This window comes from Empidonax traillii, unplaced genomic scaffold, assembly GCF_003031625.1.
Source record: "Empidonax traillii isolate 1590-97213 ecotype Southwest subspecies unplaced genomic scaffold, ASM303162v1 scaffold15:size5535645, whole genome shotgun sequence".
Lineage (NCBI taxonomy): Eukaryota > Metazoa > Chordata > Aves > Passeriformes > Tyrannidae > Empidonax > Empidonax traillii.
In genome coordinates, this window is record NW_020955208.1 from 390,885 (window position 1) to 417,899 (window position 27,015).

General features: G+C 48.4%; 1 protein-coding gene across 3 annotated transcripts in view; it reads right to left on the reverse strand.

Annotated features, from left to right (window-relative positions):
• The window catches only part of ERI3 (ERI1 exoribonuclease family member 3), a 127,145-nt gene that overhangs the window by 77,600 nt on the left and 22,530 nt on the right, over window positions 1-27,015 (reverse strand). For all 3 annotated transcript variants that reach the window (XM_027892727.1, XM_027892718.1, XM_027892708.1), the window contains exons 3-5: window positions 26,055-26,171; window positions 20,857-20,916; window positions 18,531-18,622 (exon numbers count right to left, since the gene is read on the reverse strand). In XM_027892727.1, the coding sequence (XP_027748528.1) occupies window positions 18,531-18,622; window positions 20,857-20,916; window positions 26,055-26,171 (269 nt within the window). The remainder of the gene's footprint in view (window positions 1-18,530; window positions 18,623-20,856; window positions 20,917-26,054; window positions 26,172-27,015) is intronic.

A 27,015-nucleotide genomic window follows, 5' to 3' on the forward strand; every position in this document is an offset into this window, starting at 1 on the left:
GACTAGACTTCAGACCCAAGAGTGAAATTCAGGAACACTTTGGTCAGAAGTGGATACAGGGTAGATACACCACCCTGAGCCAGGGTGCACCAGGCAGCACCCGAGTGCTCAGCCCAGCTCCCAACCCTTTGGTGACCAGGGAAGCATCTCTATAGACATTTCCCCAAGTAAGGAGATGATGGAGCAGCACAGATAGTGCACTTGCAGATAATGTGAGACCCAGGGTAGTACCAGAGTGGTCTGGTCTTGGTGATGCCTCCATTTCTATGGGAAGGAACGACGGAAGCCGGCAAACACATCGAGGGGAATCTCCTGGGAATATGTAGCCAACAGAGCCATCATACGCTGGGATCCCCCTCTGTGCCACCATCTTTGCCCCACTTAGGCTATGAATAGACTCCCTGAGCCAAAACTATATGCCTGCTCCTGAGAAGATGCAAGAGTTATCATTTAGGAGCAATAATTTAAGTCATACAAACACATTTGAACAAGAAGGTACAGAGGAAGCTCTTGGAAAGCAGGAAGCCTGTCAAAAGAACGAGCTTGCAAGCAGCAGGTCTGTGGCGATCTGCAGGGTAAGCAATGTGACCTGACAGCACAGTCTCATCTCTGGGCACAGCTCATCTGATGTAAGCACTGAAATAAACCACCTGGAGTCACTCCTCACAATGGAACAGCCATCACATAAATAGCAGCCTGGTTTTATTCATTTTACAGCCTTACAGGTATGTCCAAGACATCCACACAGACCCCACCAGCCTCCACCAGCACATTAAGAAACTCCTTCTCCAGGAAAGCTGCTTTCTACTGGTGCCCAAATCAAAAAAGATCCCAAGGAACCATCTAAAACAAACAACTGGTCTAAATACAGACATGTGATTATCTCACATTAGTTCTCTCTTAGACTCCTCACATTTAGCTAGAGAGGATGATGACAAAAGCTAGCAAAAGGTATGTTACTTAAAACAGTTTCTCCTCCCACCTCAAGAGGCTTTCATTAATACAGGTCTCAGTGTAGCTCCAGTTAGAGGAATAACTATCAATTCACCTAACATCTGGACAGGGCCCAGGAGAAGTGAGTGCAGCATTGTTCTTGTTAGCCACAGGAATTGACAGCTAACCACCCAGTGCAATGGATGACATCTAAAACACTGCCATCCCTGTGGGACCGAAAGGCCCAGCAAACTGGACAGTCTGGTTCTATTTCCACCCCGAGACTGATGGCAGTATGCCCTGGGCGCTGGACAGTGGGTCTTTAATTGGAGAAAATAAATGCTCCAAATAAATATGTCAACTAAATAAATGATGCATTTTTGCAAACAAGTAACAACCCAAGAAATCGCCTGTGAGAGCCCGTGTGACCTCAGGACATTCCCCCTCCCCCCTCCATGCTTGTGCTCCCCTCATTTCACCTCAGCACCAAAGGGGCCACACCAAGTTTTTCAAGCACTAGGAGACTCACACCATAACCTGGATGGGCTGTCAGCAGCATGGGCCAAAGCATCAGTCTCCTCCCTGAGCTGGAAGATGAAGGCCTGGTGTCTCTAGGCCAGTAAGGACACAGCCACTTAGCAAGGATTAGCAAAGGTTAGACAGATCTAACCTATGTGGGTCTGGTCTAGTCGGCATATGCAGCACTCCCAGCACGGGGAACAGGGAGACTTTCACTGCACAAAAACCAGGTTCCCAGGTAGCTACAGGAAGGAAAATACTCCTGCAATGTCTTTTCCCCAGCATCAAGCTCGTCCAAGCTACAGTGGGCCCTCCCACTCTTCATCCTGGTGAGCAGGCAAGAGTTTCTCCATTATCTTCTCCAGGTGGGAGCGAAGAAGGCACACCTGTGGCTGTCCTGGGGAACAGAAGTGCCATGGACCGTAAAGAAGTAAGTCAGTCCATTTATCAGCACCACCACTTACTTGAGCTCATTTGATAAACAAGCTCTTACGCTCAGTATGGATTCTTGCTCTTGCCAGAGCCAACCTTGCATACTGGGGGCAGCTTTGCTTGAGCAGAGAGCTCAGGATTTGGCCCTCCCTCAGGTAAGGGAGAAGAGAAATGATGGCACATTTCACTGCACTCAACATCCCATGATCCTTCCAGTTTTTGAACGAGATCTCACTGCCTCCCACAACACTGAAGCGCTCACAGCTTGGGAAGGAAGCTGGCTTTCAAAACCACCCCGTCAGCCAAACAGCCATGGCTTTGGGTATGACTGCACCTGACAGAGAAAAGCTTGAGAATGGCTGTGGGATTTTCCAGCCTCTGGCGCAGCTCTGGTACTCTGTCCTCCCAGCAGCAGAGATGGGAGAGCACCACCTCTGCCTGCTCCCAAAATGCAGATCCCCTTTGGGCAGAAGAGCAAGTGACACCAGGTGGCACACTCTCCTCCACCAGCCAAGCGAGTCCAAGTCCTTCTCAGACCGTGCTCAGCAGTGGCAACTCCGCACTGTTTTCAGAGAGCTTTCATCACCCCAGGCTCCGATTTCCACCCAGCCCTGCTCCTCCACCCCGCAGGGTAAATGGGGCCCGGAGATGAACGGGATGCAAATAGGAGGCGAGGTGACATGGCTGCATTTCTCCCGTCGGAGCCAGCTCTCTCTCCAAGGCGGCAAGAAACGCACAGCTCGGCGGTGATAAACGGCCTTGCTTTAGTTATCACTTTCCTTAAGTTAAGGAGAGCAGCCTAGTGATGGATGGGCTGGAATTCGGTTATCAGGGAAGGCTGTCAGCCAGAGTTGCCTATCTCCACACACATTTAGCAGGGCGTCATTATGCGATGGCATGGAGTTAAAATATGACCAAGGGTATTGAAAGAAAAAGAACAGGATTAAAAAAAAAAAAAAAAAAAAAAAAAAAAAAAAAAAAAAAAAAAAAAAAAAAAAAAAAAAAAAAAAAAAAAAAAAAAAAAGGCAAATTGAGCAACAATAAAGGAGTATGAGGCAAGAACGTTATCGTACTAGTGACACCTTTTATCTCGGTCTGGTTAGCTAGAGCAGGGCACAAATTGGTCCTTCCTCCACTATTGTATCCTCTTGTACAAACAGAGGCAGATAAAATGTGTCACCAGTGCGATAGCATATCAATTTAACCCTAATTATCTAGAGGGTCACACTAAGAAATAGGGGTTTCTCATTTCAACAGGTCCCTCCATCTCTGCTCGGAGCCACCACATTAATATGGAAGGGGGAGGGGCAGCTGTAATTGATTTCCGTCACTCAGGTGGTCCTGGTGTATAAAAAATTAATGCTTGATTCTCCCAACTAATCAGAGCTGGTTAACGTCCATCTGCTTCGGGGTTCAGGATGTCAGGAGACAAAGAAATTGGGCCACTTGCTACACACTGGGTGTATCGATATTGAGGCAGTTAAAAGAACAAGTCCCTCTATGGGAAGATAAAGAGACATTGAATCTTGGGGTTTATAGACCTGATCTCAACCTTCCAAAAAAAAATCCATGCCCTGGAGACCTGGTATTGTAAGAGATGCAGAACATTTTAATTGTGTCCCGGCCAACTCCAGTGCACTGGGCTGCAAAAGGAGAGGGGTGGCAGGCTCCTGCCCTGGAAATCCTTCACTGAAGAAGGAAGCTGTTTGGATGCTGCAGCACTCAACAGCACCTAGGTGACTGCCAAAAGGAGCTGTAAAACCACCCTCAGCCTGACACCTTAGTTCAAAGCAATGCTGGTCAGAGCATCATTCTGGACCATGCAGCCCAAAGGTGCTGCTCTGATTTAGAGTGGGATGTCTGCCAGGAGAAGAGGAAAGCTTGGATGTCCTCTCTCAACAGAGAAAGATAGCAAGGGGATAACATTCTGTGCTAAGGCACCTGAGATGTTTTAGCAGAGAAACAGCACCATAACAGGCAAAGCTGCATCTCTCTGCACTTTAACCCCACAAGAGCTGGGGCCAAGCTAGGAATTTAAAGTAGTTTATGTGCACCCCCACCCTCGCAAAAAGGCAACCTTAGGTTGCTAAAACCACCGTGCCAGACCAGGAGGCCTCTGACAGTGTGATGTTACAGCACCCGCACACGAGCAGAGCCTCCCAGCCACAAAGAACTGCCCAGCCACACTGCACCCTGTGAAAACCGAAGCATGCTGATACACACCTCAAAAAAAAAGGCCCATACCCCAACTCCCTCATTCCAAGAATCCCAGTTAGACTGGGACAACTTTCCTGTGTAACTGAAGGCTTTGGCAGGCAGATGTCTCCTCAGCGCTGGAGTCACTCAGAGCAAAGAGGCCCCACACATGCTTCTGTCCAAAGCTAAGGACGAACCCCCTGCCAGGTCTGGCTCTCCACTCACACATTCCTCAGCCCCACAGACCTGCCAAGGGGCCAGAGGAGCCCACCTGCTCTTCCTTTCCACCAGATGAGCCCTTGCCAGGTGACTGCACCCCACACCCATGGTGCCGTTTCTCTCTGCCCCTCATCAGTGCAGGACAAACCACTCCTGCATGGCTGTACTTAAAATTCACAGGCAGTAGCTGTGGAAAGACAATACATCTGGAGAGGGTCTGAAAAGCCCCAGAAACCCTGAGACAGGCCCCATCTCCCTCCCTCTCTGCTTTCCTTCCACCCTCTCAGTTCTCTCAACCACCCCCAAACTTGTCACAGTGCAACAAGCCTACGAGCCACATATCAGCTTTAAATATCAGCATGCATGAAGCAGGGACATGAGAGCAAGGAAGTGGGAACAGACAGAGCAAGCCTCCATCGCCTGTCAGGAAACACTAATGAATTTCAACACCAGCAGCCATTGCCTCAGACGGGCTGGTGAGAGGAGACGGAGTTACAGCGAGGAGCCTTTGCAGGAGCAGCCTGCCTCTTTTCAAAGTCCCCTCTGTTAATAAATGTCATTGCCAAGCAGGCTGCAGCAGTCCTCGAGCTGGGATGGCGTGGGTCGGGGGAGAGACAGGCAACTGACAGCACTCAGGATGCCTGGGCAGCACAGCCCTTTCTTCTGCTGCATCCCCAGACAAGAGCCAGGGAAAGGAAGCAGAGGGGACATCACTGCATGAAGCTGTCTTCCATTAAGGTCCCAGTACCCAAATAATAAACCTCCACAAGGAGCCAGAAGTGCAACCTCAAAATTCCCCAGTACCACTGACTGGGATAGATGTGGGCTCTAAAGGGAACAGTCCTGGGATGGACAGAGGGATGCAGAGACATCCAAACACTCTGCCTGCATTCCCAGCAGCAGCAAAGGGTTACAGGCAGTCTGTCCCTTTGCTAACACAAATGCATTCCTGAGGCAGCAGGAAGAAGCATCCAGCACAGGGCACTGTACAGCAACCGCACCGATGCACAACATGAAGGTCAATGCAAGTCTTCTTTACAAATGTCAACCTGTCATCTCTGGATATTAATGAGGGCTGACCAGCAGCTAAAATGCATCCATGCTCCATTAGTAATAAGAGAGACACGATGCAGGAGAAGAGCACACACCAGGGCACATGGGGGAACCAGTGGGTCTGCAGGGCCTGGGGAGGTGTGGTGATGCACAACGTAACTTGGGCCACTCCAGCCACCCAGGAAGGAAAGTTGCCACACAACCCCCTTCACTGGAGTGTGTGTTATCTTTACCCATCAATCTTTAATTGGATTAGCCTAATGAGGCCAAAAACCCAGGCTAAGCAGCGAAGCTAATACCTGGCACTTTCAGATGTTCTTTCTTTTCCTGTGACGCCCATTCTGGACAGCGCTGCATTCTCTAACAGGCATATTTCTGCCTAGGAAGCCTAAAAGGCAAGCTGCAAGCCTTAACTCTCGGGACTCAGCAGCACTGGCTGAAATGTCTGAACACCCATCACAAGCTAACAGCCTGATCCCTATTCTCTAAATTTTTGCTGGGTACTAAGAAATTTGGGAGAACTTCAACACCCACGCTTTCCAAGCAGCTAGCCAGTGAATTGAAAAGGCTGTTATCCCAGACTGCAACCCGAGCAATGTATACACTGGGAACATAATTCTGCCACAGAAAGCACACAGGGCAAGTGGCTCGTTCGTGACTCGTTTGTCCTGCAAAGCACTGTGTGCCTTCCACTGCCATCAACCTTAATGAAACATGAAGGCATTTAACACCATGCGAGATCTGGCCCTTTTATGGGTATCTGTCTGTGCGTCAGCTCGATGCTGGCAGAGATGCTATCTCAACATTAAAAGCAAGGCTGTAACACAGCAGGTATTCAGCCTCCAACAGAAGATGTTCATCAACAATTGCACACACATGATGCTACAATAAATCTATGTGCTACCGCTTAACAGCTTCTCTTAAAAAGATTCATAGCTCTATTTACTGGGCCTGATTCTGCTGCTAGGCACGTGGGAGTAAATCTGGAGTAACTCTACCTGGAGTTAGTAAACAGCCAGGGAGAGTAGGATCAGAATTGAGCTTTTATATTTTTAAATAACTTAATTACCACGCAGGAAAACAGAGCTTGCTGGCTCCACAGTTCAGCTGAGGTTAGGAGTGCAGCAGGCAGAAGCTTCGCACTACTCCAGATTTGTGGAGGGGTAGAGCAAATGCTCTCACCAGCCCTTCCAGACAGGGAGAACAACTGGGTAGACTTCCCTTTGACATCAGAAATGCGTGACACTGCTCCCAAGGAAAGAGAAACTGGAACCTCTCCAAGGCTGAGGTCGCCCCTCCAGCCTTGGGAACCTGACACTATGAAAACCCCTTAAAAACAGATTTCTACACATAAGCTTGGTGTGACAGTCTGTCTGCTTACTAAACACGACATTATACAGCACCTTATGAAGAGGAGTGTACAAAATTGGATACTGTGTACATCTACCACACAGGCATGTTCTCAGTGAATGTCACGCATCATAACCACAGGCTGCAGCAGGTGAACTTCCAATTTGTCATCAGGAAAAACTCTTCACCGTGCAGGTAATAAAGAACTGGAACAGATTGGTGGTGAAATCTCCTCCCCTGGAGACATTCAAACTCATCTGGAGAAGACCCTGAGCAAACTGATCTAAGTTTGAAGTTAGTTCTGCTTTGAGCAGGTGGCTGGATCAGAGATCTCTATTTAAATTATTCTGTGATTCATGCTGTAGTGGAGCCTGATTACACAGAGCGTGTCCTTTCTCTGTCTATATGGTCTCTTAATAAGTCTTTCATACAGACACTAATTTAGTAATCGCCTAGTTCTCTGCACACTAGCTGCTTTAAGAGGGAACATTCAGACTCTTGCTGCAGAACGCTAATTACACACTGAATAAGGGAATATATTGGATGAAACAGATGCACCCACAACACATCATGTCTAAGCCCCCTCAAAACCAAAACACGCGCTAAAACTTAGCTAAAATTAAACACAATTCTCCTCCTACTGCACAATTCCCATTGCAGAAGTGTTTCTCCTCAGGAAACCTGAACATGCGAGACCTAGAGCTGCTCTGGAACTGAGGAGACATGCCCTGCCCCAGTCCTTCGTCAGAGCTGCTCTGCGACAGGCAGGAGGAAACCTTGCCTGTCCAGACCATTTAGCGCATCAACTCTTCAGGACAAGGGTTTCTCTGCTATGAGTCATAAACTGTTTAGTGCCTAATGGTAAAGCCTATAGACGCTTAACATAATACAATCATGTCACTTAAAGGCCATTAGTCTCCAGTCTAAACAGCACTTTTCCAGTCACAGAGGGGACCTGCCAACCCAGGAAGGCAGCATAAGGGACGTGGGTGGTCAGTCAGGTCACCGGACTCGCAGACACCCAACGTGAAGCCCCAGGTAGGACAGAGCCCAGCAAAATGGCATGGGGAAAAAATCGTGGCAGCTCTAGCAACAAAGAGTTTTATCTTTTGGGCTTTCTTGAACTGCTTGAATCAGCTGAAAACCCCTGTCTGCAAGGTGAGAAACCTCTCCACCTCCAGCCACAGCTGTACCACTTGCGAGGGGAAGAGCCCCTCACCCACAGAGGGATTCTCCAGCCTTCTGCATCACCTCTCTTTCCACTCAATGAAGCAGATCATTTTTATCTACAAGAAAAGATGCCATTCTGTCTTGTGATGTTGCTTGACCCCCTCTTCTTTCCTGGCACCACCTCTGCCCTCCTCTGGCACCACATCATCCAGATCTACTCTCTCAACTGACTTCTGCGACTGCTTCTTCTTCCCTCTCCCGACCGCAGGGAAGAGCTAAATCCTGCAAGGAGCCAGTGGGATGGGGTAACCCACCTTCCCGTCCCCTCTGGCGATACACAACCCAAAATCACACACACAGCAGCTTCATGGGCTCTCAGCACAGCCTCCACGCCGGCAGCGGTGAGGAGAGTTGTGTGACAGGGTCTGAGCACAGGTTTCTGTGCAGCTGTAAATTACACATGCACAGGGGAAAACAAGTTTGCCTTTTCCTCGTGGGGAAGAGACCGCTCCCCACCTCCAAGCAGAGGCCTGCCATTAGCGTTCGCTTCGCTGGAGAGAAGGAGCGCCGAATCCTCCAGAGCAAAGGACAAGCGCAGCAATTAGGATGCAGGGGCTGCGGGAGCTGTTTAACAGCACGACCCGGAGGTCAGTGCCGCCGACTCCCAGCCCTGCATAAATATTGCATGAGTCCAGGAGAGGGGCTGTTACGGCCACCCTCAGCGCCAGCCTTCCCCCCCCACCTCCATCGCCACTCCGCATCCAGCTAGATACACCGGCAACATTATTTACAGATGTGACACTCGGGGAAATCACTTTAGTAGGCTAAGGGAATGGGAATGAGGGCTGTGCAGCAGAGCAGGCACTGGGGAGCACGCTCCCATCTGCACCTTCTGCTTCCCCTTGCAGACCTGCCAGACAGCAGGGCCTGTTCTCCAACCAGGAACAAGGAGGGGAGGCTGTGAGCTCCCCTCTCAAGGCTTGCCCAGGGGTTTGATTATCAATGCTGCTGAAGGACACTTCAGCCAGCAGCTGCCTTACAGTTCCCTATCAGTATCTCTGCTACACTCTCCCTTTGGACAGAGCTTTATATCAATATAACAAGAGGCTTCACAGAAAGTTTCCCTCAGACTCTGTCTGTGTAGCCCTGCAGAAGGGTTCCCACTCCAATACAACCACAGGGGCCTCATCCCTGCAGAAATTCCCCCCAGCTGCTCTGTTTGGTACCAACCACCTCCCTCACCCATGACCTGTTCACTGCTCGTTCTCTGAAGGATCATCTTCACCTGCAGCTTCAGTCACAATGTTTGGCACCATCTCTACAGTATCCTGGAACATCCTCACTCCTCTGCCCAATTCTCTTGCTGGACATGCCGGGTGACTGCACATTTGCTGCGATGCTCTCCACAAATACAAACCTCCTCTCTCAGGTTCACTGAGACTGGAGGCTCACCAGGACAAGGGCATGGGCTTCACTCCAACTGTACCAGCAGCCCATGAATTCCTAGGGGCACACTGCTAACAAACATCACTGCCCAGGGCAACACACAAGAGCTGCAAGATAGGAAATGAAGCTTGGATGTGCTTCTGACCACGATACCTCTCCAGAAATTTTTCCACTGCTCTGTGGTTGGTTGCTGAATCCTGGGAAGGCAGAAGCCCTGTCTTCCTTACCATTAGCAGCTTTCCTAAACTCACTGTGCAATTAATGGGCTTAATTATTGATGGCAAAGGCAGGGAAAGGAGGAAAGGAAAAAAGAGCCAACGAGCAGGGAACGATGTGGGGGTGGCAGGCGCCAAAGGTCTCCGAAGATCTTCCCTCAGCCTAGAGCAGAGAAGGAGCCCCTATCCGCTCTGCCGCTCCCACGGCCCTGCTCTAATGCTCCCTGACATGCCTCTGAAGACAGCGAGCTGTTTGCAGTCACCACCGTGATTTGTTAGTAATTATTTTCACGGTGTCACATTGCTGTCACTCTCTTAACAAAGAGACAGGCAGCCCGAGGCTGCCTGCAAGAAAGAACCAACAGAGAAAAGGAATTGTCAGGCACCCAGGGATCCTCTTTGCTTCCTGGGCTTCACAACCAGAGTCCTTACCAGCTTCTGAAGCAACTTCTGAGGAGAAGTGGCAAGTCAGAATCATCCCCCATCCTTGGCCACAGGAAGAGGAATTAATTACTTAGCCCCTTCTCAGTTTCACCTTACCTGTAAATCCAGTGCAAGACCCAGGTGCTTAGAGCTCCTTAAGCCAGCGATTTGCTTCAGGCCTGCAGCAAATGCAAAACAACTGTGGCAATTGATGACTTTCAGTGCTCTCCTTGCAAGACCCAATTTCTTTTCATGTGGTCTTGTCATTAGAGGACGCTTCCCAAACACAGCAATCCTGATGACAAACCTAAGCCTGCCTAAGCCTATATCACCCTCACGCATTAACCCTTCAGACTGCTCACATGTGCTCTTCCTGTAACAGATTCATTAATTACAACACACTGCTGTGCTCTGCATGGCAGTAACATTTCACTTGGCATTTCACAGTGCCAGGGGACCCCAGCAGCTTCCTCACACCTGACGTGCACAGTTGAATGGCTTGCTGTTTTCTCATACGCAGTACAGTGACTTGACAAGAACCTCCTCTTGAACCACCTCCAATCCATCCACTCACGCATCCCACACCTTCTGTGGAATTGCAGCCATCCATCCCTCAGCTGACTTGTCAGTCCAAGGCAATCACGCCTTTCCCGTGGCGCTTCCTTTGGCCCCCAAGGAATGGAGGCTGTTTTGGCACCTGAAGTGTCACACGGTATCAGGATACAGAGATGAAAGACACCTGGCCAGACAACCTTTAAAGCATCCTTGAGCTCTATGCAGAAACCAACCGGACTTCCTCCAGAGTGTTTCCAAGTCTGAACTACTCCCAGCAGAAGAATTCTTCCCCTGCCTGCTTAGTGACAGTGCACAAGGGTCAGTCCCTGTAGCCATGGGGAGACCTGGGTATTAATTCACCCTCTTAGCACAGGGAGAGTTTAGAAATACTAAGCCTCACAGTCCAAGCAAAACCTTCCTGCAATTAACTGCATGGAAAAGCACTGACTTAGAGGGCAGCTCCTTTTCAGGGGTCCTTTTAATAACCAAGAAATGGCACATACATGCTGTGAAGAATTAGGATCACCATTGGGAAGCTAAATGGTCCATAAAATGGAAAGGTTCTCTTCAGAGCTGGGAGCACGGTGAGCTGGAGGAGAGGTCTTGGCAACCTCCCACCAGGCTCCTACATCCGCTCAGTTTGCAGGGATAGACAGGATTCCAGGCAGGAACAGGGAACTGCACTCAGCTGGTGCCCAGGCACCTCTGACATGCTGGCTGACAGTCAACACCAAGGCCTGGCTCAACACCCAGATGGAAAAACTGAAGCAGGGAAATTAGAGATGACCAAGAGGCACCTACAGAGCAAAAACAAAGGGCGTCCCCAGAGTGCTGGTGCTGGGCAGAGGGGAGGAGTAAACCCTGCTCCAAGGGAGGCAAAGCTGGTGGGACCAAGGCAGGATGAGCTTCCCATACACAACCCTCTCAGGATGTCATCCTGCTTCCTCAGTCTTCTTCCCACAGACTTCTCTATTCTGCTTTCTTCTAGTACCACCTCCACATGTCTCACATCACTGCCAACACCTGGTCCACAGCAACCTCTGAGCACATGACACCCATCTTCAAGGTGCCAGGCTGCTGAGGGCAGCACCTTGGCCAAACACAGGAAAAAAAGGTGATTCCAACATGGAACGGACTCAGCTCAAAAAGTTAGTCTGCAGCTGCAGTGTCCTCCCAAGTCCTGCACACGCCCAGACACCCACTCCTGAAGATACAGAGAGTCGCTGGACAAGGCACGTGAGAATACGCTGGAGGGAAAATACCAGGGATGACCTCAAGATGGCCCAGTAGGTCTTTGCCAGCCAGGAGCTCCAGGAGGAAAGGGACTGAACCCATCCAGGAAAATGGCTCCCAACAGGAAATAAACATGCAAACAAAATAAAACACTTTGAAGAAAGCTATGGACTCACACAGTAGAGCAAGTGAAAGAGGAAGGATGCTGCTCCCTGGCTGGCAGTATTCTTCAAGCAGAGCTCTCTAGGCACAGAAGACATAAGTGCATCACTCCCAGTCAAGCCACTGGGAGGGCAGCACTGATGCCAACGCACAACTGCTTTGCTTTGGCTGGGAAGTAAGAAGAGCAGGGATCCAAAGAGAGACAGCTGACATTTCAGCCCCAGCATGAAGTGCTATGGCTGTCTAACACTAGAAAAATTAAGCCGTTCTAAGAGAAGACGAACACTTTGTGAAGCTAATCCTGTTTTTCACATGTGCCATGGACAAAAAGATTCAGATGGCAAACAACCCTCCAGTGGTTATCCTGTGCAGTCCCCAAGCCAACCAGCTTTTTAATTTCCCAGGGCACAGGATCACCGCGATGCTGAATTGCTGTTAGAGGGCTCTCATACAGACAGAGGCCAGGGTGTTTTTTTCCACCAAGAATCCATTGATTTTGAAACCTTTTGCCTGAATTCACTGCAACACTGGACACAGAATTCACCTTAGCGATTCCTGGTGCAGAGGGAATTACGCTTCCTTACTCTGTGAGCAGATGACACTGAGACCAATGACCTGCATCCAGTTCAGTGTGACTGTTTTCAAACACAGCTTAAGTTACCCAGGGATGGAAAATCCACCTTCTCCATTCATTACTCCATCCCAAAGGTTCAGGTGCTGGAAATAAAGCACTTGATGCAATGCCTGTCTCGTTCTCCCCTACACACCAAATTTATTCCAGGTTTCTTCACCATCTTTCACATTGTTTGCAACTTGTTTGGTCTTAATTCCCAGGCAGCAGAGTCCTGCTCCCCAGAGAGCACCGGGCATCACAGCTCAATAAATCTGTGGCCAGTACAGCCCTGACTATGACAAATGTCTTTGCTATGACATGCCAGACAAGTAGCAGACCTGAAGGTGACAGTCCATTGCATGATGATTCCTATGCAAAGATTTCATGTCCAAAGCTTAACCCAAAGGCATTCCCAGAATGGCACATCTCGGACAACGTAACTTGCAGCCAATGATTTCCAGCACAGACAAGAAAAGGGAAACTGGTATACAAGGATAACAAAAGCCAAGTCTGATAGATTCATTTTAAATAAGAGCGTACAGAGGGGGAATCTTAAAATCCAAAATTTATTTTGCATAAGTGATATCATTTCCTTTAAAAACAAAAAGCTGGGCTGCAGGGTCGCAGAAGTGAATGGGGTCAGTGCTACTCCCTGTAAGTGCTAGAGAAGAGCATGCTCACAAGGCTCCCCCTTGCTTAGCTCCAGCAAAGCACTTTAGGATGTAATTACATGAACGACTCCATCAGCAAAGCTGACTCAAAAGGTTCCTGACCCTGGATACTCAGTCCCATTCCTGCACTGTAGTTCACACCACCCTCTTCCTTCAGCCAATGCAACCATGTAAAGAGATACGCCATAGGCCTGGTCAGCAAAACAATCCCCACAAAAAGCAACACCACCAAGCTAACCCAAAGATCTTAACTGGAAATGAATTATTTTATTAGTTTTAAACACAGGTTACTATACTAACTTTCAGTTACCAGATCTTTCTTGTTACTCTCAAAGACACCCTCTGAACACACCTCCTGCCCTGCTGCCACCCAACCAGCCCACCCTACACCTTCTCCTGCTTTTCCTCACGGCTACCCAAGGGGTCCCACTCACTCCAGCCAGTGGCCATCAGCAGTTTCTCCCCCAGCAGAGGCTGCCAACCCCCTCCCGGTCCCGTGATAAAGAACAGCACGCACAAGGGACACCGACACCATCAACCCTTCTTCATTCATGTCCTAAGGCTGATCTCAAACCAAACCTCCAGGACAGAAGGCTGGAAAGAGCAACCCATTGCCACACTCAAAGCAGGCAAGCATCCTCCCAGCCTGTGTAACTTGCAGAGAAAGAATTAAACAGTAAAATTAAGCAATGGTATAATTTACTGCTTAGAATTTACTAATATCCAACCTAGGAAGAGCACCAAGGGCTATAAACATTTCAAGACACTTCACTGTGTTTTATCACTATATTAGAGAGTACTTGCCTTTTAACACTTGTTTAAGAAAATAAAAACCTTCTGAGCAGTAGCTTCCTGCGAAGACATAAATTAGCATGTTCTGACCAGCCACACTAAGTGCAGTACAAGGATCTTTATGTCAGAGTTATACAGACCAAAGCCTACATGTACTTTCAGCTACACTCAGTGCATTTGCAGAATGATCCGAAACTGGGGAGGAGGATTAACTGATGCTCTTGACATCACGGTGCAGGTCTGAGTTTTGGTACATGAGGCTTCAGCTCTGCCTCTGCCTGCCTGCACAGCCACGGGTATATCACTTAACCTCAGTGTATCTCAGCTATGAACACACAGTAAAAATGCCTCTTGGGTTGCTGAGATTAATTCACATTGTGTTTAAGAGCCCGCAAACTGGTTCCACACTCAGAGAGAGGCAACTCGGCATTTCAGGGGAGACAGACCACAGTTAATAGCTTACATTACAAGGGCTCAACCCTGGCAGACACTAAAGAACCCTCTTTTCCAATAAGACCATCTCCTGTAGTCAGTGGCTCCCTTAGCCCTTCAGAGGCCCATCACCCTCACCACCCAATGCCACATCAACACCATTTGCCTAATGACTAGTGGCAGTTCCAACCTAGGTGCAGGATGAAGCCCAAGCACTAAAGCAGGCTACAGCAGGTATCTGAATCCATCCCTGGAGCTGTTAAACTTGGAGGATAGCTCCTTGCAACAGGCTACAGGAATCCTCCCGCTGAGCACACAGAGGCCCAAGGACCATGTGCCTAACGAGGCTGTATCCCTACTCGTATTTTAGCTTGGCAGGTCTGGTGCTCCTTTCATCTTTTGCTTCAGGTAGCTCTCTTTAATTAATAACATTTCTGAGTCGACACAGGGAACTTTCTACCCAGAATGAATGGCCCTCTCTCATTAGAACCACGACTTGTCATGATGTATTCAAGAGCAGGAGTGTGATTCATTCCCTTGTCTGGGAACGAGGGGTGTTGCTGGGGGGTGGGGGGAAGAAGAGTCTCTGTAATGAGTGACTGATATTTGCTGAAGTTGATATGCGACTCTGTCGGCTTGAACTGCCTTGTCAGGACAAGCCTTCAAGAAAGGTGATGTTCCTACTCAAGAGGTTTTCCTCATTAAAGATATTGCATCTTAACAAGAGAGAAGGGGAGGGGTGGCAGGAGAGCTGCCGTCTCCCCACCTCCAGCCTGGTTCACACGCAGCCGAGCACTGAAAGCAGGTTGATCCAAGCACAGCCCGTAGAGGATCAGCGGTCTCATTTCGGAGCCATCTCACACAACGGGCTCTCTCCAGCAGTAACCAATCCCTCCAACAGGGACTCTCCTTCTGATGGTCCACCACACCCACAACAAAGCCTTTGGTAGCATGGCCAAGAACCTCAACTCATGCAAAACCACCGCAGGCCCTTCCCAGATGTTTGGTGTCCTGTTCTGGGCACCCAGCTCCTTGTGACTAGTGCTCCCTGTTGTCTGAGGGAAGCCAGACAAACAGCTCTGTGGTCTTTCAAGAAAGCTCCAATGTTCCAGAGCAACCAAGTTTGTAGCCACACAGCGCCTCATTCTCTGAAGCTCCCTGAGCCAAGCAGAGGCTTCACTGATCCTGCAGCAGCTGAGTTTCCAACCTGAATCCTGCAGACTCAGATAGTGGCAGACACCATCAGCAGAGAGCAATACCTTGACAGTCACTATTTCTATGGTGCTTTTCTTTAACATACTGTAACTCCTGGCTTACACAGGGCTATTTCCCCATCTTGTGCCCAGATCCACCACTGACAGGCTTGTAGATTCCTCCTCTTTGTTCCAGACACTTCCCTGCACCCAGCTTGCTCATCCCACTAGGCCTTCCAGTGCCCTGGCACCTACCAGTAGTGCCTACTGGAAGCCCTCACAGCAGACAGGCCAGTCCAGAAGACATCATGTCCCAACTCTTCAACAGCACAGGCAGAAAGGAGTCAAGCTAAATGCCCAGGTCATTGCTGGAACAAGGCTGCATGATTTACCAGCCAAGGACAGTGGAGGACAGGAACTTCACACCACTCAAGACACAGGTAAGAGGACTGCAACTTGCCCTGCAGGCAGCTATGCAAGCAGCTGTCATTACTAAGGAAGCTGAGAAAGGAAAGAGCAGAGTTAGGAGCAGACCTGCCATGAGTGGTGGCTCCTTAAGCCAGGAAGCGCTGCACTCACCTCATTGTCCTGAATTCCTCTGGAACCCAGTCGGGTTCATATCACACAATGCTTTCACCAACACACTCCTCCAAATGTGGACAAGCAGCACCACCTCCCCTCCTATTGCCCCAGTGCCTTCTGTGCCCAGCGTGTGGTCTCAACACAGTAGCAAAGGGCACCAGCTACACCACAAGCCTCGTAGGGAAGCATGGGGCGATTCCCTGGAATACCTCCCAGATGTTCCACATCTCTGAGGCTCTATCTCCCTGTCTGAGCAGCCTTGTTTCAGCTCTCTGCTTTTCTCTCTTTAAAAAGAGATGCTCGGTTCTGCTTTGCTAAACCCTATTTGGCAATGTGTCTAAACACACGCAAACTTAATTAGTTCAGGAGGGAGACTCGGCATTTGTGGTGACGGATAAAAGTAACGGGAAATGAGACAAGTCAGAGCTGGCAGGGAGTCCTCACTCGAGCCTCATCCACTGGCACAGAGCTAATCAGATGTGACGCTACACGCTGCAGCACCCAATCGGCGACGGAGCGGCGTGATGTGCTACTCACCAAGCAGCTGCAGCCAGGCTCCTGCTACCCATGTGGTTGGAGACACGAAATGTATTTTCTGCTTTGCCCTGGAGATGCTTCAGGATCGAATTCTGAAGTTAATGGTTTAAAAAAATTTTTTAAAAGGAAGCGGGAGAGATGAACCACTCGCTTACAACCTCATGGCCAGAAGTGGAGTCTTCTTTTCCAGCTGACTAGTGAGGGACAATCCATGCGAGAGACCACTGCAAATGGTGAACTGTGTATCTCTGCATGTCCTGCTGAGCCAGCTCACCCCACAACTCCTACAGCTCACCAGAAATGGGGCTCATCTTTACCTCTATTTGCCCATGGTACAGCTCTGAAGGAAAAAAAAAAAAAAAAGCCACCCAAGATATCCAGGTTGCTCACTCCATACAGACACCTGGTCAGGATGTCGTTACCTGGTAACCTTGTCAGCCCACTGTGAAAGCAATGGAAAGATGGGCTTGAAGCAAAGATAACTCTTTCTTACAACCATCCCCAAAAGTGGCAAACTGGGCTCTCGGAACAGCAATACAGGAGTAAAGAACAGAGAAAACAGAATAGATAAGAAACAGAAGTTTAGCACGGCAGCTGTTTGTGCTGGTCTCTAATAGTAGTTTAAACATTATATATTAAAGAAAGATAAGCCTCGTTCTTCATTTAAGCAGCTCACACAGGAACCTGCAATATATACCAGCTCTGGACACAGCCTGACAGAGACCCAGACTTTGACTCAAAAGCTCACACACCACCCCCTGACTGGAGCACGGCCAATTTCGCATCTCCACTAGCTGAGCTTTGGTCCTCCCATCCCATGTCTCACTAATCACACCAAGAAAAGACAAGGAGCCGCCACTCTACAAAGACCACTCTGCAGGGAAGAACTGGGGCTGATTGCTCCCGGGCTGTGTGCAGTTTGTTTAGGCTTCCGACTTGGGGAAGCCAATGTCACGGTGGAAACCAAGTCCTACTCCTAACGAGTTGTGGCTGTCAGTTTAGCATTGGATGTGTCAAGCCCATGCTTTTACTGGTGTGATAACAACAGCAGTCTTTACCCAGCACTGGGGGGAAATGAAAAGCTGAAGCAAGATTATAGGAATCCAAGGGAATTCGGCACAATATGACACTGATCTGCAAACACTTCACAGATTAAAGTAATGCAATTTTTAGACACTTAACTCTGTTCTTATAATAGCATTTTTAGGTTGGTGGTCTAGCGATTTTCCTGATAAAACATGCACATACACCAATACTTGCAGATCCCAGTGCAGGTCCCCACCAGACACAGTCACCCAGCTGGTGAAGATGACCTTAACAATAAGAACACCAATGAATCATGCCAGATCCATTTTGTATTCTGTCTCAAAGACTACTCTGTGATTCACATTGAGTTACTGTGCCAAGATGACAGAGAGGAAGCCTTGCATGCGTCAGGTAAGGACCATCACTTGATTTGGGTGTACAAAAACAGCATTCCATGTATGAGCTCAGAAATATCCATCCTTTTGGAAAGTATATGGGATAAAAAGGAAAGCATCACAAAACTCCAGGCTAAACCTTTCTTGGGGTTCTGAAAAGATTCACTCACTACAGGAAATAACCTAGGCAGTGATCTTGCACTATGCCCAGCACCCACCTTCTGGAACAACTCTCCACTGCCAGTTATGCACAGCAAACAACAATTTCCCTAAGAAACAATGACTAGGGACAGTTGCAGGCTTGCAAGGACAAAGACACAGGCGCTGCAGGCAAGCACGGAGCAATAAAGCCCAGAAAAATCTCCCTCCCCTTCCATACTCACATCACTTTCAAATCCCAGTCTCCACAGGTCACAAAAATCGACTTGACGCTGGGATCTAAGAGGCCTTCCTTTGCCATCCACTCGTCAACCCTCTGAAAGGAAGGCAAGAAAAGGGGATGAGTTTTGCGGAGACAGGCCGAGCCACAACAGTTAAACTCAGATAAGCTGCTTGCAATCAAGAGAGAAGAAAATTGTGATCTTATCCACCCTCTCCCTCTCTCTCTTCTCTCTTTGCTTGCCATCTCAACAACAGCACGTTTGGACCTTTGAAGATTTCTGATAGGAGACATCAGGCAACCAGAGCAGAGATGATCTTATCAGGCACCGCAGCAGCTCTGCTCACGGAGGGATGGAAGTTGTGCAGCGTTAACAGGATGATACAACTGCGCTGTTACCTGGCATTTCTCCTCCACTTCTCCTCTCCCTGTACCAAAAGGGCTCCCGGTGAGCATAACTTGTGTCCCCTCCACTGAGGACAAATGCACAAGTATCCTGAGATGGCATCCCTCCCCCGCAGCATTTTTCACATACTCTGACTCATACAGCTCCAAGGGGATATGGGAAAGGGGGAAAAACGGAAGGACTGGGCACACACAGGCACTGCGTGGCAGTAACAAGCAAAGCCACGTCTCCTTCCTGTCCAGCCTGGATCCCTCTTTCCTCCTTAGAGTTCTGAGGAGATGCTTGTTCAGGGTAGTGCGGATTTAAAGTGAATCCACTGTTCCTGATCAACTTCCCATAGGAACAGATCTTCTGGATCCTCTTCAGAAATAGGTCACGCTAATCTGGAGGATGCAATCCACCTCGGGAACTAAGCATAAAGAACTAAACCAGACTAAAACCCCTGCATAGGCACTTAGTCCAGCTAAAACTAGCAGATGACACACCTAAAATCTTGTGGTGGCAGGCAATCAGATGCTATTATGCAGCCTCACTAGCACCATTTCCAAAGCTTCAGCAAGAGAAATCCGTCCTCTTTTCCTTCACCTGACACCTTTCACTCCTGAATAAACCAGCATGCCCCAGAAGCTGCCTGACCCGAATCTCATTTTAAGCTAGAAATGCGCTGCTGTAGGAACACCTTATAATAAAAAAAAAAAATTTCAACTAAGTGTTTCCATCCACACTGTAAGAAGCTTCCACAGAAACAGAACAAACCATTTTCTGGAATACTCCAGCAGCGATCTACATTCACCCACCCAGGTAAAGAGGGTTCTCCCTCCTGGGGAAGCAGGCACAGGCATCCATACGCCTGTGGACACGCACGGCTGCTACGCGCTCTCAGGAGAGCACAGGGAGAGCTGGGGGTTTGCATGGATGCAAGATGTCACCTTTGCAGAGCACCGTCTTCGGTCTCGTGTCATTGCCGCCGCCTTCCCTGGCAGGGGTCGATGCTTCTTCCTGTGACCGATCGTACAACAGCCCTCTGAGTAAATCTCCCCCCCCTCCCAAGAAAGCAGCATCCAAGCCTCTCAGCCACGCTCCTGCCTCCCCTGGGCCGACAGGATCTTCCAGCCAGCCTCCCACGAGGCTGCCCGAGGTTGGGGATGGCATCAGGAACCCTTCTACGCTCCCTGATGTGAGCGCCCATGAAGTGCTGTCTCCATGGTGGATTTTAAAGCCTTTAATTTGATTTGCTCAGATAAGCAATTGTTGCAATTACTCTGATTAGGAACAATTAGGTAACACAGCAGTGGAAATCCTGACAGAGACAATGCATCGAACACGAACCCGCAGCCCAAGCGGGCTCTGCTTGAGGAGGTTTCCTTTACTATCTGACTACCAACAAAAGCTATTGATGGAGAAATACTTCCAAGCTAATTAAGCCTTAAATGCTCTAGGAATTCAGCATTAAGCAGATGGCATTATTAGGGCTATCTCTGCATTCGAACATCCTCCAGATTAGATTTTAGAGGCATTTTCTTTCTATAGTACATGTATTATTGAGCATCTAAATAGGTAGAAAAATTAATTTAATAAAGTGCTGGGGAAGGGGAAAAGAAGCTCCAGGAGCAGTGGTCTCGAGCAATGTCTCGGTGCTTTAAAACTGGCTCAAGAAAGAATCGCCTCTTCTCCTATCTACTGGCAGGAGTTTGGATATCTTGTCAGCACCCTTGACATGAACAGCTGGAGATGACAGATCAATGGTTCAATACTCTCAGCAGCGTGTCACCAATGTGACAGCAAATGTTATTCTAATGAAGCTGTAATCATAGTCAAATTACGCGGTTCGATTCTCAGCAAGGGGAGGGCACAGGGAAGGAGATGAAGAGGGGACGACAGGACCAGAGGTCAGAGTTCGAGAACTAAAGGTTACTCTGCTTACCTCAAGCACTTGCTGGAGGCTCGGCTGCCCATCCACCATGCCTTGAATAATCCCAGTCAGCTGAAACGAGAGACAAACAGAAAGCAGGCATCAGAGCGGCACTCAAAAGATCATTAGAAAGGTCTACTCTCCTGTCCATCTCTCTGCCACCAAAACATGCTCCTGTGAACCACGTGGATGCTGCTGAGGAGCCAGCCACAGCAGAGTGACCCTGGCAGCTCCCCAGCCACAGGCAAGGGCACAGCTTCATCCTAAACACAGAAATGTAGCGGGGCTCCTACCCACACCACAGAACAGCAGACTCTCAGCAGCGCAGGATCCACTTGGGGAGCAGCGTCATGCATAAGCATGATGCCCTTCTCAACGTGCATTTTGCCAGTTTTGGTGTTGCCCTGATGTACACGGGAAGCAGTAACTACCAAGGTCTCTGGTCATTCCCCTGCTATCGCAGTGACACCAGAATTTCAGTGTGAGGTGAAATGAAGAGACGTTTGCTGGTAGGTAAGACCCAGAGCGGACCCAGTCATCCCCCCCTGTGCTGGGCAGCCAGCATAAGTTTTTTCCCATAGTCCATCACAGCATTCCTCTGCATTTCGAAATTGCATTTAGAACAATGGAATGAAACCTGAAGAAAAGCACTTTCTTCCAGAACCCTGCCCACTCTGTTTTTCAGGAGGTTCCTTAGGAACAGATCCTGCTAACAGACAGTCCTACTGACTGCTCCTGGACTGCTTGGCTGTTTAAAGCTAAGACACAGACACAAAAAGATGAAGTCTCATGGGCCTCTGCCTGTGTCTGCCCAGAAGGGCTCGAGGCACATGGAAAAGAGATAATTTTTCTGTCTGCCTTCCAAGTGACAAAACTGTCTTTTAACATATTGAATATCGGACGTCAGTAGCTTGCCATCAATGCATCCAAGTAATTAAAAAAACCATTATTAAAACAAGTGCACACTATGGGATTTCACTTCATATGGCACTTTCCTGAAGCTACACACCTCACACATTTTCATAAAATAAGGTCAAACACAACCCAGGAGCGTGCCCTGCTGCTTGCACACAGATCCAGGGTTCTGGAAGCCACAGCACCCAGTCGAGAGGTGCTGACAGCCTCACCACCACCCAGGAGTAACTCTCCCATGCAGACCAGCTCAACCTACTCATAAAAAAAAGCCCTCTCACAAACCACAGGGCCTTGGCTTTATTAAATATGGGGCAACTGAAGGAAGCTAAATGGCTTTTACCTCTCAGTTTCTTTGGCTGCTTGGCTTACAGCACTGAACTCGGAGGATGGAAAAAGAAAAGATATTAAACTCCAATTAAACTGTAATTACACTTAATGAATACCAAATACCTGACTCAGTGAATAAGCTGTACGTAAAAAGATTATTTTCTCATAGTGACTTCCATAGAATGGTAATATATACCTTTTAGGGAAAGTATTTTAAGAATGCAGAGCTTTTTCTACGTGGGTTTCTCAAGTTCATCAAGCCATTATGAGGCGGAAAGTACCAACTTATCTGTTGCAAGAACATACTGCCCAACACACACACACAAGATTTGTGCTGCAGAACTCATACACATGAATACAAAGGGATATACCTGCTCCACGAGTACATTTCAATACGAGTCAGAGAGTGCTCAAATGGGACCAGATTTATATTCTCTCACCCTTTCTGATCCTTTCTGTTATCAGCCACGTCCACCTGTCACACCCAACCTAGTGCATTGGATCCCTGCAGCATTATCTGGTCTCGCAGCTTTGAAGAAGTATAAAAACATAAAACTGCACAATTGTAAAGTTTCACTGGTGAGCCCAAGAAGCACACAGTACTTGGGAACACAAACAAGCTATAAGGCATTTATCTTTTTGTATTTTTATTGTCTATTCCTTCAGGGGGAAAAAAAAATCAATAAAAATTAATCATAAAAAGAGCAAAGTACCATGAAAAAGCCTGTAGAAGCAGCTTCTGTGTAGAGAGAACCTTTCCTTTAGCTCCCAGCATTAACTTTCTTGGGCACCAGACAAACCACTTGCATCTTCCAAAAGGGCATGACGGGCTTTATACACCTAATAACAGCTTTTAACAACTTGCAAGCACTTTCTACCTTCTCCACCTAAACACTAATCGTAACACCCAGCCCTCATCATAACCAATCACAACGTGTTGTTTTACAGAAGCAGATCAGGACAAAGGGAACCAGATGAGGGCTCAGAGGGAGTCAGTACTGGAAGACATGCTCCTGGCCATTTGTGTGGGGAGTTAGAGAAACCTCCTGCAGCCAGGAGGTGCATAGACACCCTAAAAGCAAAGGGATGCCTTGAGGGTGACCACACGTTCTCTACCCTTCCAGGCACCCTTCCCATGCTGTGCTGTCCTCTTCAAGGAGGAAGAGGGATGGGAGAAGTACTCCAGACCCAGTGAGCACCTGGGTCTGTCAAGCAACTCCAGAAACCCTCCCACACAGAGTTTATACTAAGCACTTCTACTGCTTCCCAGGAAAGGCAGCAAGCAGAGGGGAGAGGGGGAATCAGCAGCACGGCAGACAGGCTCCCGTGTGATGTTAACAGCACTGCTTTTCCTAGAGAGTTTATCTGGGAAACCATCGTATTTCTACTCCAAGACAGTTTGCTGATTACCTAAGCACTTGTCTCTGGTGTACAATCTGATAATCAGGCCTGGTCTTTCTTTGTAGACAAAGAGGCCAATAAATCTCACCCTTTGTAAGTAGAGGTGCCTAGACAAAGCCCTTTACTGGCATTTAGCAAAATGAGTATTTTTCAGAAAACATAAACCAGCAGAAAGTCAATGGCAAGTGCTGGAGCTGTTCAGGCAGCAGCTCCACAGCAGCACATCCTGGCTGTGTCCCTGGGGTCTCGAAGGAACCTACACCAGTGGCACAGGGCTGACCCCTACACCTGCCTGGCAGCAGCCACCGACCCCACTGTTTAGTAAGGTCTCAGTACAACCACTTCTGTGGCCTTCAGGGCAGGGCTGCAAACTCAGCCCCAAATATGGGGCTTAGTGAAAAGCCCAGTTGCATGATCCCACTCCTGGACCTCTTTGTAGCCCCTGCAACGGGCCAGTGGACTGCCAAGCTGGGAGGGACAGGGGCCATGATGGACACTAAGCAGCAAGGGGTGCAGTGGGAAGATGCCCAGGAGCCTGTGAATTCCAGGCTAGGATTAAAACTAGCTCCCTAATCCACACTGTTAATAACAAAGGACTTGCCAAACCTGGCACCACTGACACCCACAGGTGGAGGTTCTGCAACCATTCTGCCTGTTGGCATCAGCACCGCCTGTTTTCATCCAGCTCTGGACACAATGCCAGACCAAGGTCAGTGGCAGAGCCTGCAGCACAGCGCTGAGCTGGGACACCCCTGCCCATCCTGGGGGACTCCTGCAAACACAGGTCATCACACACATACACACACAGAGCTCTGCTTGCTTTAGGGCTCCACACAGGAGACACAAACCTGCAGAGACACAAACAGCTGCTCCAGACTCCCACGAGCAAGAGAAGAGGGAGAACACTGTGGTGTGGGAGCATTAGATGAGCTGAATGTCTTGGTCACCAGCTCAACATCCAGAGAACCTCTGAATGTCCCCGGGCTGCAGCAGGCTGGAGGCTCCATTCAGCTCACACAACCACACCATACGAGTCATGCAGACTCAGAGCTGCAGTCTTTAGCAACAGGGGGAAGGATGCAATAGAGGGATTTCCAGAAAAAGGAATTTTAGTGGGAGTTAATGAGGCAACTTCTCTCTAGAATTTAGAGGACTTGCAAAATGGACATTTTGGGTTCTACTCTTTCAGGAGATGGCGTTGTTTTTAGCCCACATCAGGTTCAAGCTGTGAGATTTATCACATTTGTACAAGCATATGTCCAGCAAGTCTCATGGGGATAAGGACAGCCAAAGTAGTTGTCCAGCCTTCTAGTATTAAGGTTGCAAAACGGTTTCCATTATAACCCTCTGTTCTCACACATTTATAGCTTTCTGAAAGTCCCTCTCCTGGGAATAACATTTTCGGTGCTTAGTGGTTTTTTTTAAGTTTAAGTAAAATACCTTCAGATGGTTTTTAGTTACAAGAGAATAAAAATAAGTATTTGTTTTTACAACGTGAAAATATGGAAGGGGCTGGTTGGTCCTGGAGGGGACTCCACCTAAAACAGAGGAGTCATTTTTCATCAGGTTAGTACATGTGGGACAAGCACTCCAAGGGCTTAAACCTGCAGCCAGAGAGGTAGGGGAAAACACACAATGGTGCTATGATCCTAGGCAAGACAGGGACAGAACAAAGAACTTGGATACCCTGACTCCCACAGTCAGTACTTTAGTCACCAAGCTGGCTAACACTGAACCAGTGGAGGGGCAGGAAAAAAAGCCCAAAGCAAGAGGAACTCAAAGTTTGTTTTGATGGTTACAACAAGAAGAAAGAACACACTTGGGAAAACATTCAAATTTTTGTGCTGAACGGAAAAAAAAACAAACAAAAAAAACAACAACAAAACCCAAACCAACCCCTGCCCCGCAATTCCTTTGAACCCTCAGGGATTGATTGCACTGCCCACCTTCATTCTGTGTCTGTGGAAAGGGTGGCCTCAGCTCGAGAGCAGCTGCACTCAGCAGCGAGAGTAACCCAGTAAAAACAGGCTACTTCTCCAGCAAATCATTTCAAGCACCCCACAAGCACGACATCAAAAAGAAAGTCTTAAAAATACAGACGTCCTTCCACTCTGAAGGACTCATCAAACCCCAACACACAGGCCCACAGGAGAGTCCAATTTAGAGCCTCTGAACCACACAACTGTGCAGCATTTCCTTCCTTCAGATCATGCTGTCTTTGACCTTCCCCACCACAGAGCAGCACAGCAAAATCACAAGAGCTCACAGGGAGGTTACGAGATTTTGAGCATCAGCCTTTATTTTGTGGTCACCCAGTTAGATATTTGTTAATTGTAAATACAACTACATTAGTTAGCAGAGCACAGCTAGAGTTATTTATGAATCCAAAGTGAGGTCTTTACATGCTACTGCAATAACAAAAAACTATTCCCCCTGTCCTTAACTCAAGGCTGGCATGACACACTGCGCTGCAGCTGAACCGTGAAGAGTCGACCCCAGTCCCTGGTGCAATGGAAACCTGCTTCCCAGGGAGACTCTTGGAGCACCAGGGAACCTTTGCACTTTACCTCTGTACAGAAGGGCGTAAGCTGGGGATGCACCACAGGCTGAACATACATGTGAAAGGTGGATTCGATCTCCATCGTCCTGCCATTCAGCTTCAGGATAGGGAATTCGATGATTTCCTGAATAGGGCAAAAAGAAAAGCAGCTGTTCATTTAAAAGAAACAAAAAAAATGAAGCTAGAAACAATCCCATTTAGCAAGGTGGTTGTAAAAAGAGGGGTCTGATAGTCCCAAACAAAAATAAGCCCAACACAAAGCTCTGCGAAAGTGGAAAGGAGGTGCTGCAGCACAGAGCACATCCAACACCTCAGGCACAGAGCAGGATGGTGCTGATGCTCCTCACAGCCAGGACAGCAGCACTGCAGCTGCACCCAGCCCTGCTTAAGCTGAACCTAAGGAAGATTGTGTCACACAATCCGCACGTGCTACCCAGGGAACATGGAGATGTACCTGCAATGGGCTCGGGTCTGTTTAGCAAGGACACTCCAGGGGCGGAGCCCTCCCCAAAACCAGTCCCGTCCTTTCCACCCCACCATCCTTTTGGAGGACACCATCAAACAGACAACAAGGACTACAGCATGAAGCATCTCCTCCTCCGGAGAGGCAGAGGAGCCCTCCTCCAACAGACTGAGGAGCTGGAAGCTACCCCCAGATCGATTCCCATGGGATACAGCACAGTAACAAGCCCTGCTTCATTTTCCTCTTCGCAGCCAATTTATGCTGATAGGGAAATAAAAACGTTCCTTCATCAGAAGAATGTTCAATTATTTGAATAATCAGCAATCAAAAATTTACATGGACCTGTTAATAAAAAGTTTAAACAAATCCAGTTGCGATGGATTTCTCAATTATTAAAAAATATACATGAAATTAAAAAAGCTGCCCACTGAATAAAAGCGATAAAATCCTTTGTGTTCACCCCCCTCCTTCTCCATTCCCTTTCTTCCTTCCAGTTTAATGTAAG